Raw genomic sequence first — 15,727 nt, 5'->3', positions numbered from 1 at the left:
ACATGACAACAAATAGCTGGATTGTTATGGGGAAGGAAAGAGTATTTGTTCTATTCAGAATGAGACTCACAACATCTTTAGATAGTAGCCAGACTCCTACTAATGGCCACACATTCTTCATCTGATGAAGAACTGATACAGATACAATTTGACACTGTAGCCAAAACAAAAAGGGTTTATGTGGAAAGATAAGCACATGAATCAAGAGAATCATGCAAAATAAACATGCACCACGGTCCAATGATTAACAGACACAGCAAAGAATTCTGCGACCATCATTAAAGCGTTCCAGTGTTTATATCAGACTGAACCAGAGTTAATTTTATGCTTAAGAGATCCAGAAACGATTCCTTTAGTGGCAACAATTACACAAAAACTAGCTTACCTATACGTCATACATTAGTATACCATCTTCTTCTCCACTAAATATGATTGTGTTTATTATGAAAGTGAATCTCTGCTTGGTTTTGATGTCTGCCATTTGGCCACTGATTGGCTCATTACTCCTGAAATCCAGGATGTTTATTAAAAGAATAAACAATATTTTTTTTTGTGAAGACGGCAACATTTTGAAACTAAATAATTGTTTTATCATCCATTTCAAGGATGACATTTTAAGACACCAAATGATGTTGGTGGATTTTCAATAAGTTGTTCACTGTGTGCAAATTTTACAAATCACATACAATCCATTGAAATTGATGGTGTGATCAGGGCATGTTGAATAAGTTACTTGATAAAATGACATGTATACATATTGCTTATTGTATTTGGCTTTGTGTGCAACACTAAACAGAATTTGTATGGAGAGCTTTTTTTGCCTCTTTCAAAATGTTCTGTGAAAGGATATAACAAACTAATTTGCCCTGAATGACCGACACAAACACACACACACACACACACACACACACAATTAGCCTGTAGCTCATTATGTCTGCTTTAGCTCCTTTGGATTGTGTTGGGTGGGGGGGTTGGTTGGAGCAGGGTGGAGTTTGGTGACCCTGGAGATTATGACCTGGGGGGGGGGGGGGGGGGGGGCAGAGAGGTAAGAGGAGGAGGAGGAGGAGGAGGAGGAGGAGGAGGAGGAGGAGGAGGCTTCAACACACAGGGAGGGAAAGTAACTTCTTGGTGCTCCTGCTGGTTGTCCTGTCTCCTGTGAAGACTCTCATTGATTTTCTAAGAGAAAAACACACAGATTCGTCATCACTGATAAAATGCACAAGCTTTACCAGAACGACTGCTTTTCACTTGATAATGTGCTGAGATACAGCTAAAACAAAGCTCATTATAATTATAAAAAACAACTCAGTCGTGTCTTTTGCAGCCAGTTTATCATGATCAGTAAACATATTGTTTACATCTGGAGATGGTTGTCGGCTGTAATATGATTTTTATATATAGAAAATTATGCTGCAGGATGGATTGACAAATTTCCCTCCATGTCCCCAAAGTGTTCATTCAAAAGGAGGTTTGAGTTCCCTCCAAAAACTCCTGGCCTATTGTAACACTTCAGACAAACCACTCAGCAGCTGCCTCCATCCACAGCCACCACACATCAATCCATGGTGGTGTGGGTGTTTTAAAGGGTGGGGGTGTTTCAGCCACTCAGCTCTTAACCCCCCAGAGTGTGAAGGATTCTTGGACTAACACTGCAGGTTAGAAATAAACACTTTGACTACTGTTCTTTAGCATCGAAACAATGAAGACAGCAAAGATATTTGCACACAGTTGTCCTTGTAAAGACGCCTAATTCATTTATGCAGAATCAAATTACTCAAGCACAGGATTTAATTTGCAGGATTGTTTTTGCTTTTGAAATTAATGAACGCCACAGATTTAACTCTGCTTAACACATTGTTGCCTTCTATTCTGTTTGTGTGCAGGCAGAGCCCGAGTATAGACAGGGGATCCATCCTTTATGAAGTAAGATGAGTTGGTCCACCCCCGTCCTTTGTCAGGAAGCTTAAACATGGCTGCAGAGGTGTGTGGATGACCTTTGACCTCTCTAGCATCCCAGGCCTTTCTGTTAATTGCCTTCAGGGAAGCATCAGGATATCACTCATTTAACTCCTAACCTGAGAAGTCAGCTTTAGCAACCAGTGGTTGAGAGTTGGATGTATGTTTACACCCCCACAGTCAGTCATTTTCAAACTCTTAAGACACGGTTAAGCTGAACGGGTGTTTATATATTTAATGGTTACTGTTAAGATATTTGAAATTCCATTTTGTAGGCAAATCTTCCTTGTAGAGCCCAGCAAATACTTTATATACCTCAAAGTTAGTTGGAGTGTGTGTGTGTATCCCCCACAGGAGACAGGGTCGTTCAAGAGGACGTAAAGACAGCTGTGATTGACAGGTGGGCATGTATAGTGCCTGAGTTAGTACTTTTCTTTACAGACTAAACAGTAATATGGAATAAACTGTTTGCAAATGTTTTTTTTTACTGCATCCATCTTCATACAGTTAAACTCTTATTTTACTGTGACCTTACAAAAAAAATGAGCAAAGCCGCCAAACAAAGAGCCACCATTGTGGACAAATACTGCTTTTGTTTTACCCATTTGAACCTGTGGTTTCGATTAACGCTGCAGAGAGTGTGTTCGCCCCTTTCTTCTCTTTTCAGAGGGTTTTTTGGCGCTAAATAGCAGAGAACACTGCCAAATGGGAAAAGGACTACACAGGCAGAAAGAAAGACCAGACTCCATCAGGAAGTGGCAGCTTTTCAGCTGTGCCAGAGGAGCCAGGCAACTTCCTGGTGTTGTTGCCAAGGTGACTGGAAGCCCAGCCAGCTGGTGCAAGTGGGCAGCCGTTAGGTTTTGATAGAGGGGGATGACGGTTGGGATATTGGGCAGGAGGAGAGAGGGTAAAGAGCTATACATCAATGAAAGGCGGAGTTAGTTGCAGTTTAAATATAAACAGTTGATACTTCATATAAATCAACTCTTGGAATTTGGGTTTCTTAACACAATATTTTGATAATAACACGCACATATTTTCAATGGTTTTCAGTTGCTTTGTGCCATCAGAATTTAGAAATTTGTTTTATTTAAACTATAACAAAGACTCAAATTTATGTTCATTTGTAAGCAGTAGTATTAATATTGTGTCCACCCCATTTAAATCCCTCATTGAGGACTTTTGTGTTCCTGTGACCTACAGATTAGTTGGGTAGGTGGGTGTTCTAGGGGGATCTTTGCACCAGACTGGGGAAGATAGGTAAACACAGCTGGGGACACAGTTCTGGTGGGTCTCCGGCTCAGCGGCCCCCTTCACACATTTATCAGTGTGTTTGCTCAGGGGATGTGTCCTAATCTTCACACATTGATCTGTGTAAGGAGCCTTCACATAGGCCTGACAGGCAGGGATGAAAGTGAGGCAGTCGCAGCCCTGCTAATTCCTCCAACGCTAAACTTGAATGTTCTTCTTATAATAAAGGTCATCCATAGATCTCTATGTGGGTGGGATGTTCCTGACGATATGTGCTAAATTCCTGATATGACCTCTATTTAAAGATTAAGAATTACCTAAATAATCCCCATATGGAAATTAGATTGTAGTACCAGCAGCATCATAAACCATAAATATATATTTATTTATATAAAACTCTTATTTACATACACACACATGACACATGACAGCAGACGTATGAACATAAATACACAGTTAATGTAACTGAGAAGTTTGAAGTGCACCTGAGATGATGCTTTCAGTCCAAGGTTGTGAGCGCAGCTGTGACAGATGAGTTTAAACCCAACAACACAATACCCACCTTTTTAATGAGTTTGTCCAATCTGTTGGTGTCATTTGCTTTTATGCCATCTCTCCCTAGCACACCACTGACAGACTGCAGACACCTTTAATAACAGAGTGAAGGAATGTTTGAAATGACTGGCCGCAAAGGGTATCTGTGATGTGCAAATGCTTATAGCCTCTAAAAAAGACGCCCTTAATGGTTATTTTTTTTCAGTACATTTATCTTTTCTGTTTTGAGAGTTGGACAAACTGTTATTATACAGTGCCCTCTGCTGGTATCACATATTCTCAACCAAGAACAATGATTGTTTTTCACATGTATTTCTCAAGGAATCTCTTATTACCATTGACAGGTGAAGATTTGCACTGGTTTCAAATGATAATGTTGTTGTTGCAGAGTGGTTTGTTTGTTGTTATTCTTAACTGCAACTATCAGTTATTGAAACAATAGATTGACTAATCAGATTTTATCAATATGTCATATCATTACATTTTGTTATAGTATTTAGGCATGTGGTCACAATAAAGATGAAAAATGCCTAGATCAATAACAAGACATTTATTCAACTCAAACTGTGCTACTCAATAAAAACATTAAATAATACCCTTTTACCTGACACTTGTTACAAAAGCTCAGATATGACAGTTTAGATCCATAACAATTTAATTTAAAAAAAAAAATGCTGGCAGATAAATGTGCTTACATCTTGCCAAATGTGCAGGAGAAGGGGCAGGACCAAAATAGGTAAGTTCTTTATATATTTATAAATATATATAACTTTATATTTATAAATATATAAAACTGAAGGAATCAGGCTGTATAATTAAAAAACAACCTAGGCGATTTATCTTGATTATTTAACAAATAATGTATGCAATACGACATATTAAAACAATGCCAGTATAATGTGGTAGATATAATATAGTCTTTTTGTATGATAGCAAGACTGTGTATGAGGCAATAGTGCCAGCTAGCGACCAACGTTACCCTCTGACAAGCTGAAACAGAAGACCATCGAAAATGATGGTCTTATAACCACTGTGTTTGCAGTGTATCCTTCCGATAGTACTAGGATAATTCGTTTTAATTCGAAGATTCTATCTTTGCATGGCTGAACATCATATGCGTTACTTCTCTACACATAGTAATATGAATAGAACATTATTACACTGTAAGTGTACTTTTATACTGATTATATGATATGCCACATGCGGAGGAATATCATACATCTTCGCTTGGGGACAAACAGCAGCCGCTTGTGCGGCGGATGCAGCCTAGTGGGTTTCCTGTCTGCGGCGCTGGGTGAGTGCAAGGGTCTTGCTTTGTCTTTTAAATTTTGTGGATTAATATTATTTTCTGCAGCTTCTTGTATAATTGTGAATATTGAACAATGAAAAGCGACATGTTTGCTTCTAGTGGAACTAGCCTTTTTTATCTCTTAAATTTAGAGTTTACTGTTAGTAGATGCGCGGGCGCTTTCTTTCTTCAGGAAAGCTAGCTTGTAGCTAATTGTTGTTATTATGATCTTTAAAAAGAACATATGTTACTTTTTTGCTCTGTTGAGTGGACGAATACATTTACGATGCACGTGGATATCAAAATAGCTCTCATTTTACACAAAAATAATCAGTTTTTAATTCTGAAATACTCTCACAGTGCACAACATTGTGCTAGCCGATGCTTATGATGTCATCAATGTGCGCCCACTTATCGTCAGGTTATAATGGATCTGTTGTATTTTTATGAAATATTGCAGCTTCCCCAAATGGAAATGAGTTCTGACGAATTTTAATAAGCAAATACAGTTTTTTCGTGCAGAGTAAAAATATGCTTTGCTTTAATCAGCAGTGTTTTAAGTGCCCCGTCTCCTGTCACCTGCAGTGTACATGAGAGTAAAGTGATCACATAGATCTGTGCAGACTGCTGCCCAGTCTGCTCCTCCTGCCACCATGGCCTTTGTACCTGCGCCCAGCCCCACTGTGGTCGACCAGACCACACTGATGAAAAAGTATCTGCAGTTTGTGGCGGCACTCACAGATACAAACACACGTAAGTTCATATATCAGTATGTGTTGACCTGTGTTGTGTGCTAAATTTGTTGGACTGGAGTAGGTAGAGCTGTTAAAGTTATGGTAAAATAATTGTCACACACCTACACACTGTCAGCAAAATCAATGCCGGTTCTGATGATTCACCAGTGTTTAGCGTGGGCAATGTGATGAGAGCGATATGCTTTAGTCCAGTCAAAGGTACAAGTGCCTGAGAGAGTGTGTGTTTTTGTGTGAATGTGTTTGAGTGTGTTTCTGAATGTACCTTTAAAAAAACTGGACGCTGAAAGTAAAACTGATAAGATCTGAGTGCCCCAGCTAAACACATGGAGACAGCCATGAATAGTGATACTGTGTCATTAGTAAGCATGATTAATGGCGACACACTGTCCTTCATCTTTCAGCGGATGAAACCAAACTGAAGATGATGCAGGAGGTCAGCGAGAACTTCGAGGTGAGTTTAATGAATGGTTTCATAATGTGATGGAGTAGATTCATTTTCTTTGTCTTTGAAGATGACTTATGATGGATTTTTAAAACAATTTTTAATCTCAGAAAATATTTGTCTTATGCATGAATTAAAATTCTTTTTGATTCACTGAATTGCTTAATAGCAACAAATTATACTTAACTTGTCTCTTTCAGAATGTGACATCTTCACCTCAGTACTCTACCTTCTTGGAACATATTATCCCGCGCTTCCTCACATTTCTTCAGGATGGAGAAGTACAATTTCTTCAAGAAAAACCCACACAGGTATGTGGCTGAAGACACATTCAACAACAACAGTTGACGAATGCAGATAATTGACAGAGAGTGTGTGCACAGATGGATTAATTACTTTAACATGTTGTGCACTGTTCAGCAATTACGGAAGCTAGTGCTTGAAATCATCCACCGTATCCCAACCAATGAGCATCTTCGTCCACACACGAAGAACATCCTGTCGGTGATGTTTCGCTTCCTGGAGGTAAGAGTCCTATTACAACAAACACTAGTATGCAAACAAAAAAGTGTTGGAAAATGAACATAAGGTACCTGTCAAACGCAGAAAATTAATAATGCTGGTGAGTGTCATTGTGGCACAACCACACTATTTGATTTTGATGTTTTACAGCTGCAGGGTGGGCTTATCGGTGACCAATTGCCTATATGTGTAATTGTCTCATACAGACTGGAGCTATTGTATATCTATTTCACGTTCCTATTTATCCCTCATTTGTCTTCTAGATTGAAAGTGAGGAAAACGTGCTGATATGCCTTCGCATCATTATTGAGCTGCACAAACAGTTCCGCCCTCCAATTTCTCAGGAGGTGAGCCTCTCCGTCTTGTGCAAGAATTGATGTTTTGATATTAATATGGATGTTCTCAATATGAATGCTAGGTTGACTGAAATCTGTTTTTCCCGCCTGTGTGTGCCTGTGCTAACAAGTGCCCAATATTATTTTTAAACATTTTTAAGGCTGAGCAAGGCCTGAATAATGAACAAAGGTAAAAACTACAAAAGTACTGTATTGGTTCAACATGTTTTCTATATTCTCTCTTCTCAGATTCACCACTTTCTGGACTTTGTGAAACAAATTTACAAAGACCTTCCTAAAGTTGTTGTAAGTACAACCTCACCAGCAGATGGCACAGTCTACTCCACACACACACTGGTTTTCTTCCTTCCACTTGTGTATGTGTTTCTTTCTTCCCTCAGTGAAATTTCTAATTTTCTGTTTTCTTCTGCTGCTGTTTGTTTTTGCTCCCTGCAGGCGAGGTACTTTGAGAATCCACAGGTGATAGCAGAGAATACGGTTCCATCGCCAGAAATGGTGGGGATGATCACATCAGTGCTGGTCAAGACTGCGCCCGAGAGGGAAGACAGTGAAACACGAACAGTAAGCTAACCAACCACACACCATTTATCTTCAATAAGGTTTTTATACAGTAATAACTTAACCACTGGATGGTAGTAGTGTACTCTTTTTACACAGTAACAGGTTTGCATGACGTTGCAGGTGTGCTTCACTGGAAAACACATAAACATATTTGAAAATGATAATAATAATGCAATGCTTTATTTTAACATTTATAAACACCCACAGTGAAACAAATTAATTTGAGGTTATTTTTTCGAAGTTCTTATCATGTTGTCTGGCTCTCTCCGGCATACTTTTTTTTCAGGACTTGTTTTTGTGTTGATCGTTTACTTCACTCTGCCCTTGCATCCTTCTCAACATGTGTCTCCTTTTGTTTTTGCCTCTAGCACACCATCATTCCTCGGGGGTCCTTGTCTCTCAAGGTGCTGGCTGAGTTGCCTATCATAGTGGTGCTGATGTATCAGGTGAGTGACAAACACCCCTGGACTTTTAGACCCATGTGTATCAAAAACACTCTTTAGTTATTAATGAGCTGTGCGTGTGTGTTTGCTCTGGCCCTGCAGCTGTATAAACTGAACATTCACAACGTGGTGTCTGAGTTTGTACCCCTCATCATGAACACCATCATGCTCCAGGTGTCTCCACAGGCCAGGTAAAATACATCTGTGCACACTCATATATGTAAGCAGAGCAGCTGTTTGAGAGTCCCTTTTAATTTATTTTATTTTCACTTTGCAACCTTTGAAATGAATTCGGGCCTGTTTTAGAGCATTGATTTCTCCTGCTCGTCATCTCTTGCACTAAGTTAGTTGACGGCATAGCTTGACTTTTTCTATTCTAAAGCCGGAGCTGAAATCTATTTGGAGAAGTTAAAATAGTAGAAAATTGGCTTAGCAGGAGGTAAAACCACTCAGGGTAGGCTGAGAGTTGTGTTAAGCATTCCACATGGAAAGGAAATGGAGCAGAGTTAATTTAGAAAATATACCTCAGTGGTCTCTGGCAGGTATAATGAGAGTTTCTTCTTGCTCTCACTAACAGCTGTGACGCAGACAAACAAGTCACCCATGTAGAATTGACTCACATGTACACCCACAATTTCAGCGTCTGTAATTGCCACTTCTGCAGGTATACAACATCATTAATGTCTTTTATGGGGCTAAATGAGTTTTGTATGTTAATTGTTTAATTTGCAGGCAACACAAGCTTTACAACAAGGAGCTTTATGCAGACTTCATCGCTGCCCAGATCAAGACGCTGTCATTTCTGGCCTACATCATCCGAATTTACCAGGTACAGCCGTTTGATGGTTGAGTATTGCACCACTCAGCCTTACGTACACCCTGTGGTTGGACGGTTAGTTAAGCAGACATTGTGAAAGATGGTTTTCTGGTTATCGTTCAGGTGATTGGCAGGAAGGCCTTTAATATTTGCTCATAGGTACAAAGACATTGAAACTTGGAAGACCGAAGATAAAACAGACTTTGAAAATCAAATTAGGACTTAAGTTTTTCACAGTGAAAAAGAATTAATGGCACAAATATCTTCCTCTGAAGCTATTTCCTGTGTCTGCATCAGAACAAAACAATTAGAGACATCAAAAACACTGATGGCACATACAAAAACGTATTACATTTGTTGTTTGTGCGTCAATTAAAACAAAATATATGCAAGTTACTCGCTTTTGGCCTCAATATATTCAGTTAAGAAATAGAAGTAATTAATCATGTTGTGTTTTTTGTTAGGACCTGGTGGGGAAATACTCTCAACAGATGGTGAAGGGCATGCTGCAACTGCTGTCCAACTGCCCCTCTGAGACTGCTCACCTCCGCAAGGAACTACTCATCGCCGCCAAGCACATCCTCACTACTGACCTACGCAGCCGTATGTATATGCACGCACAAGTGCGCAAAGTGTTACACAGTGTGTATATATATGTGTGCATATTTTAATTGAAGTATTTACACATTTATTTTTTCTGCTGAAATCATTGGAAGGCTGGATTCGTTACACTTGGGTTCTCACATGTCACTTGCCTGAAATAACATTTCTGTTAGTTGGCACACTGTGGCTGTAGAAGCTCATTTTGATTTGGTGACTCAGAAGTGAAAAGTGAAATGGAATGACAGCTCAAACAGCCATCAGTGAAATATTGAGACAACGATACAAATTTGGATTTGGAGCATAATGCAATGTTTTGCATGTTTTGAGTTATTTCTGCTTCGCTCACTGAAAACTGAGGAAACCATCTAACTACAACTATGCATTTTGTGCTAAACAGAAGCCATTTAATAAACCGAACGACTTTGTATTTTATCAATTTTGATCTGAGCCTAATAAGAAATACACATTTCTCTGTTGTGCTTCAGAGTTTATCCCTTGTATGGACAAACTTTTTGATGAATCCATCCTGATTGGTTCTGGCTACACCGCTCGGGAGACTCTTCGGTAAGTTTTCTGAATGTGTGCTCGCGATCGTTTGAACTCCTTGGTGTCAGTACCAGTCTCTTTCTCATGGATGAGTTCTCAGCCAGGTGCATGTTAAGTGTCCTAGCATATTAATGAGGCAGTTCTCAGTGCTGCAGAAATTCTCTGGGAAGCTGAGGGCTGCGCCGCAGCACAGATCGCACTGTCAACTTGTCATGTACACCGGCATCTCCAGAGGGCAGGCTGCCTACACATCCTCCCCAAGTTCGATTTCAAAACCTCCTTGACCCGCCTAAGTTGCCAAGCCAGCTCACCTCATCAACAACATAGCTGTCATTTCACATTAGTACTACAAAAGAAACAAGGCAGCTGGATGGGATCTGGCAGGGCTATCAGTGTCACTCATTAGCACACCTTCTCTCTTTCTCCCACATCCCAAAGCTATTTTCCATATCTGTAAAACTCTTTCAGACGCCCTGCTTGCTTCTGTTCTGCCTGTTCAGTGGAGTGCAGTATTTTCACTTCTGCTTACTTAAGAGGTATGCTTACCTGTCTGTCTTCCTTTCCAGACCCTTGGCCTACAGCACACTAGCAGACCTGGTGCACCATGTTCGTCAGAACTTGCCCTTGACAGATTTATCCCTAGCTGTGCAGCTTTTTGCCAAGAACATTGATGACGAGTCACTCCCCAGTAACATTCAGACCATGTCCTGCAAGCTGCTACTCAACCTGGTGGACTGTATTCGTTCAAAGTCTGAGCAGGAGAACGGCAATGGGCGGGACATCTTGATGAGGATGCTGGAGGTAGGCAGTAAAATCCTGGGATGAATAGAAGTTGATGTAAATATGTACAGATACTAATGAAGATTTATTTTTTCAGGTGTTTGTGCTGAAGTTTCACACCATCGCTCGATACCAGCTCGTCTCCATCTTCAAGAAATGCAAACCTCAGTCCGAGCTGGGTGTGGTTGACCCAGGGGCATTACCTGGAGTACCTGCAACACCCACTCCATCCACCACCCCTGCTCTTCCACCACCGGCTCCTCCAACACCGGTTGCTGCACCACCTCCACCACCACCAACACCCTTTGACCGACCTGGCGAGAAGGAGGACAAACAGACGTTTCAGGTGTCAGACTGCCGGAGCTTAGTCAAGACTTTGGTGTGCGGGGTGAAGACGATTACTTGGGGGATCACCTCCTGCAAGGCCCCTGGAGGTGTGAACGCACAGCACTAACAGTTTTTGCTCTGTTTGTAGTTGCACAAGTGACACTTAGGCCACAACTGGAATCATTTAAAACCTATGGTCAGTGCATTTGTGCAACAGCTTAACTTCATGCACTGTTAATCGTCCTGTTTTCTTTTCCAGAGGCTCAATTTATTCCTAACAAACAGCTCCAGCCAAAGGAGACCCAGATCTACATCAAGCTGGTTAAATATGCCATGCAGGCTTTGGACATCTACCAGGTACAACTCAAGTGCCATGTAGCTGTGCTGCTAGAGCTCTAAAAAGCAATATGAGTAGAACGCAATTCTGAATGGTTGTACATCAGTCAACAGGCAGTTTAATATGTCTTTCCTGACCAGGTGCAAGTTGCAAATAACCAGCAGACATACATCAGAGTGGCCAACTGCCAGACAGTACGCATGAAGGAGGAGAAGGAGGTTCTGGAGCACTTTGCTGGGGTCTTCACCATGATGAACCCCCTCACGTTCAAGGAGATTTTTCAGACCACTGTGCCCTACATGGTGGAGAGGATCTCCAAGAACTACGCACTGCAGGTGCACACAGTCTCACTTTAAAGATGTGTCAATGTTAGTATAATGTCAAGGGAGATCTTGGTTTCTCATGTACATAAATTCCACTCATTGTTTTTTGATGTTTTCCAGATTGTGGCAAATTCTTTCCTGGCCAACCTGTCTACATCTGCTTTATTTGCCACCATCCTGGTAGAGTATCTTCTTGAAAGACTGCCAGAAATGGGCTCCAATGTTGAGCTGTCAAACCTCTACCTCAAGCTCTTCAAACTGGTCTTTGGCTCTGTTTCACTATTTGCTGCTGAGAATGAACAGATGCTCAAGGTAATTGGGTGGTTTTCTTTCTTCTTTTTTTTCTTTTCTGTACCTCTTGACAAATAAAGATGTTCCTCTTTCCTTAGCCACATCTCCACAAGATAGTGAACAGCTCCATGGAGCTGGCCCAGTCAGCCAAGGAGCCCTACAATTACTTCCTGCTTCTCCGGGCTCTTTTCCGCTCTATTGGTGGAGGCAGCCATGACCTTCTCTACCAGGAGTTTCTACCCCTTCTGCCTAACTTGCTTCAAGGTAAAACATTTTCTGAATCAAAAATATGTCTTTGACAGTAAAGTATCTGTCATACTTTTATACTTGCCACATATTCAATCTCCTCCCATTTGTTTCAGGTCTAAACATGCTGCAAAGTGGTCTTCACAAGCAGCACATGAAGGACCTTTTTGTGGAGTTGTGTTTGACAGTGCCAGTGCGTCTAAGCTCCTTGCTACCATACTTACCCATGCTAATGGACCCACTGGTATCTGCCCTCAACGGCTCTCAGACTCTTGTCAGCCAGGGCCTTCGTACCCTAGAGCTTTGTGTGGACAACCTGCAGCCGGACTTCCTCTATGACCACATCCAGCCAGTCAGGGCTGAACTCATGCAGGTGGGCAGGCTGTTCCTGATTACCCTTTGACTGTTTTATTGGACTCATAGAAAAAAATCCTACTTTATTTGTTGTTAAAACAATCTAATTTGGCTAGAATATCTGCCCACTAGTGGTAAACAGACGGCATAGCAGTATCTGCATCTGTCACTCTGGCACTCACTTTAGTCCTCAGTTTTGACAGTGATGAGCTGTTCTTGTGAGGATTAACAAGAATCAATATAATACCCTGATTTTCTTTGTTATTGATTTGTCTTCTCCTTGCACTCTGCTCCAGGCCTTGTGGCGCACACTTCGTAATCCTGCAGAAAGCATCTCCCATGTAGCTTACCGGGTGTTGGGAAAATTCGGAGGCAGCAACAGGAAGATGCTGAAGGAATCTCAAAGACTACATTATGTAGTGACTGAGGTCCAGGGACCCAGCATTACAGCTGAATTCACGGACTGCAAAGCATCCATACAGCTACCCATGGAGAAGGTAAGACATGATGTCCTCAGCTTTGTGCTGTTGTTAGCTAAAAGTTTTGGAATGTTGTTTCACTTTGTCTAAATTAAGGCACTCTTCCTTTTTGCCTTTGTATTATTTTAAAAAGAGTGAAATATAAAGGTACTTGATATTCCTCATTGTTCTCCACTAAGAGCAATATATCTTTGTCACAGGTTTGTGTGTGAGTGAGGAGATGTGAGTGAGGAGATGTGAGTGAGGAGATGTGAGTGAGGAGATGTGAGTGAGGAGATGTGAGTGAGGAGATGTGAGTGAGGAGATGTGAGTGAGGAGATGTGTGTGTGTGTGTGTGTGTGTGTGTGTCCAGGTAATTAAATTCATCTCTTGTTTCTCCTCCTCATTCCCAGTCAGTAATCATCAATCTAGTGTGGGCCACCATGACGGCATTATTTACTCTCACTAATGGCTGCTCCCTCTTCTTGCCTATCAGTCTGTGTGTTTGCCATCATCATGGACACAGGCAATGCTCTAACAAACCCACATACTGTCACATACTACACACCCACAGGCACAAGCTGAAGGCGTGAATCTCTTGTAGGTTTATTTAGCCATATGGTTAGCACAAAGAAGAGGGAGGTGAAAAATCTAAGGATAGTAAACGTGCTGCATGAGCTGCATATCTGTGTTTTCTTAGAAGTTTCATTGATATACATGAAAAAAACTAGGGTGATCAAACAAGATAAATTTTATTTTTATTGATCTGCACCAGGGAAATGTGTGCATGCAAGACTACATTCAGAGTTTCAGTCTTGACAGATATATCCTGATACACTGACAGGTCTGCAATTCAATTATGCCATGCCCTCATCTCCTCTCATCCTCACTTAATTCTCACATCCTCCTCATCTTCTCTCTCATCTGTTCTGAGTGGCATTAATTAGTTCATTTTCTCCCTTTTAAGTGCCTGGCTGCTGTGGCTTGTCAGCCCATAATGTAGAAATGATAATGACCTTTGCTCAGCCAGATGGCGCTTTGTGTTACCCCTTGGAATGAATCACATATAAAGCAAATGCAATTTAATCCATATTTTAATCATTTCAGAATATTGGCATTTTGCATCATAGAAATGTCTCATGTCTGTTCAAACCTGTGAAGATTTTAAAGTGTAATGTGCATGTTGTGTTCACTCTAAGGCAATAGAGACCGCTCTGGACTGCCTGAAGAGTGCCAACACAGAGCCATACTACAGACGACAGGCCTGGGAGGTTATTAAGTGTTTCCTGGTGGCCATGACCAGTCTGGATGACAACAAGCATGCTCTCTACCAGCTTCTGTCTCATCCCAAGTGAGTAAACAATCTGGGTTGGATTTAACTGTGGCATATACTTCAGTTATTGTGGTTTTTATCTTAATCAGTTGTTTGTCATTTCAGATAAAATCAATAATTTTATTCAGGATTATGTATTTTCTACTTAAGGAGGCATTTATCTATAAAGTTATCATTGCTATGAATATTTGGCAGAAGGTGTCTCACATGTCTTCTACCTGTTAAATTAACCTCACTCACCTCATCTAATTCATATCTTACTACACCTCTGCCCCCTGCCTCTGTTTTACTACCTGCATCTGTCTACCATGTCACATCTTCACCACATGCTGCTTTTTCCCCATTCCCTCTCAATGGTAAGCAGTTCTAATAACACATTTTTTGGCCACCCACTCTCTGGCTGTCTTCACTGAAAGGCGGAAATGCGTACATGAGCAGATGAACAGGAAGGGGGGTGATTGTCGGGTGGGTTAGTCACATTACCATCATTGATCCCTGGGCAGGGGCTAATTGACTTTCTCCTGTCTGTTTATGCAACACCATGCCCCTTACACTCTTCCTTCATTATGCACTGCTAACACACACGCACACACACACACGCGCTAAAGCGTTGTGTGTGTATGGGGATAATGAAGTGTGTCAGTTATGATCAGTGCGCTGTGTCTGCTGCCTTTAGACGTCTCGATTTGCAGCATCTCTTCTTTCTGTCTGCTTCTTTCCCCCTCGGCATCCTTTCATTTTTTTTTAACTGATCTCTCTTTGCCTCAATATTTTGGTAACTGTTAACAAAAAAGAGAAAAGAAAAAACACACACACACTTAGCAGTTCAGCAGATGGCAGCAGCTTTGGAGTGGTTCCTGAAAGAAAGAATGAGTGAAGGGCAATTGATCTGACATTCTGCAGACCATGCCACCCACCACTTTCTCCACCCACCATGCCCCCCCCCCCTTCCCTCCTCCTCCTCCTCCACAAAGCAGTTTTTTTAAATGGCAATAATAAAATGAAGCGATCCATCAGGTCTGCCCCTGGCGAGTGGCATTATAAAACACAAGCTCAAGCATGGAGAAAACAGCTGCTCAATCACACCATGACCCAGTTGCCTTCAGCTGCAGTAAATAACAAAAATACCAACAGGGTACAAAAGGAAGGGTGATGGAACCTGAAGTATGTTATATAGTATAAA

At 41.2% G+C, this 15,727-nt stretch overlaps 1 protein-coding gene across 2 annotated transcripts in view; it reads left to right on the top strand.

Annotated features, from left to right (window-relative positions):
* The first annotated feature begins 5,023 nt into the window (after positions 1-5,023).
* Positions 5,024-15,727, top strand: part of trrap (transformation/transcription domain-associated protein) — a 60,948-nt gene continuing 50,244 nt past the window's right edge. Inside the window, exons 1-22 of one of the 2 annotated variants that reach the window (XM_028407632.1) lie at positions 5,024-5,056; positions 5,636-5,803; positions 6,207-6,256; positions 6,448-6,558; positions 6,668-6,772; positions 7,033-7,116; positions 7,354-7,410; positions 7,561-7,686; positions 8,055-8,132; positions 8,232-8,320; positions 8,862-8,958; positions 9,411-9,549; positions 10,035-10,113; positions 10,662-10,896; positions 10,973-11,309; positions 11,462-11,559; positions 11,680-11,874; positions 11,983-12,174; positions 12,252-12,417; positions 12,516-12,772; positions 13,050-13,250; positions 14,411-14,562. In XM_028407632.1, coding sequence (XP_028263433.1) covers positions 5,704-5,803; positions 6,207-6,256; positions 6,448-6,558; positions 6,668-6,772; positions 7,033-7,116; positions 7,354-7,410; positions 7,561-7,686; positions 8,055-8,132; positions 8,232-8,320; positions 8,862-8,958; positions 9,411-9,549; positions 10,035-10,113; positions 10,662-10,896; positions 10,973-11,309; positions 11,462-11,559; positions 11,680-11,874; positions 11,983-12,174; positions 12,252-12,417; positions 12,516-12,772; positions 13,050-13,250; positions 14,411-14,562 — 2,948 coding nt within the window. In that variant the 5' untranslated portion in view covers positions 5,024-5,056; positions 5,636-5,703. Of the gene's footprint in view, positions 5,057-5,635; positions 5,804-6,206; positions 6,257-6,447; positions 6,559-6,667; positions 6,773-7,032; positions 7,117-7,353; positions 7,411-7,560; positions 7,687-8,054; positions 8,133-8,231; positions 8,321-8,861; positions 8,959-9,410; positions 9,550-10,034; positions 10,114-10,661; positions 10,897-10,972; positions 11,310-11,461; positions 11,560-11,679; positions 11,875-11,982; positions 12,175-12,251; positions 12,418-12,515; positions 12,773-13,049; positions 13,251-14,410; positions 14,563-15,727 lie in introns of those variants that run through there. The other variant, XM_028407633.1, reaches the window with a different exon arrangement.

This window comes from Parambassis ranga, chromosome 6, assembly GCF_900634625.1.
Source record: "Parambassis ranga chromosome 6, fParRan2.1, whole genome shotgun sequence".
Taxonomy (NCBI): domain Eukaryota; kingdom Metazoa; phylum Chordata; class Actinopteri; family Ambassidae; genus Parambassis; species Parambassis ranga.
This window is presented reverse-complemented; position numbering and strand designations above follow the sequence as displayed.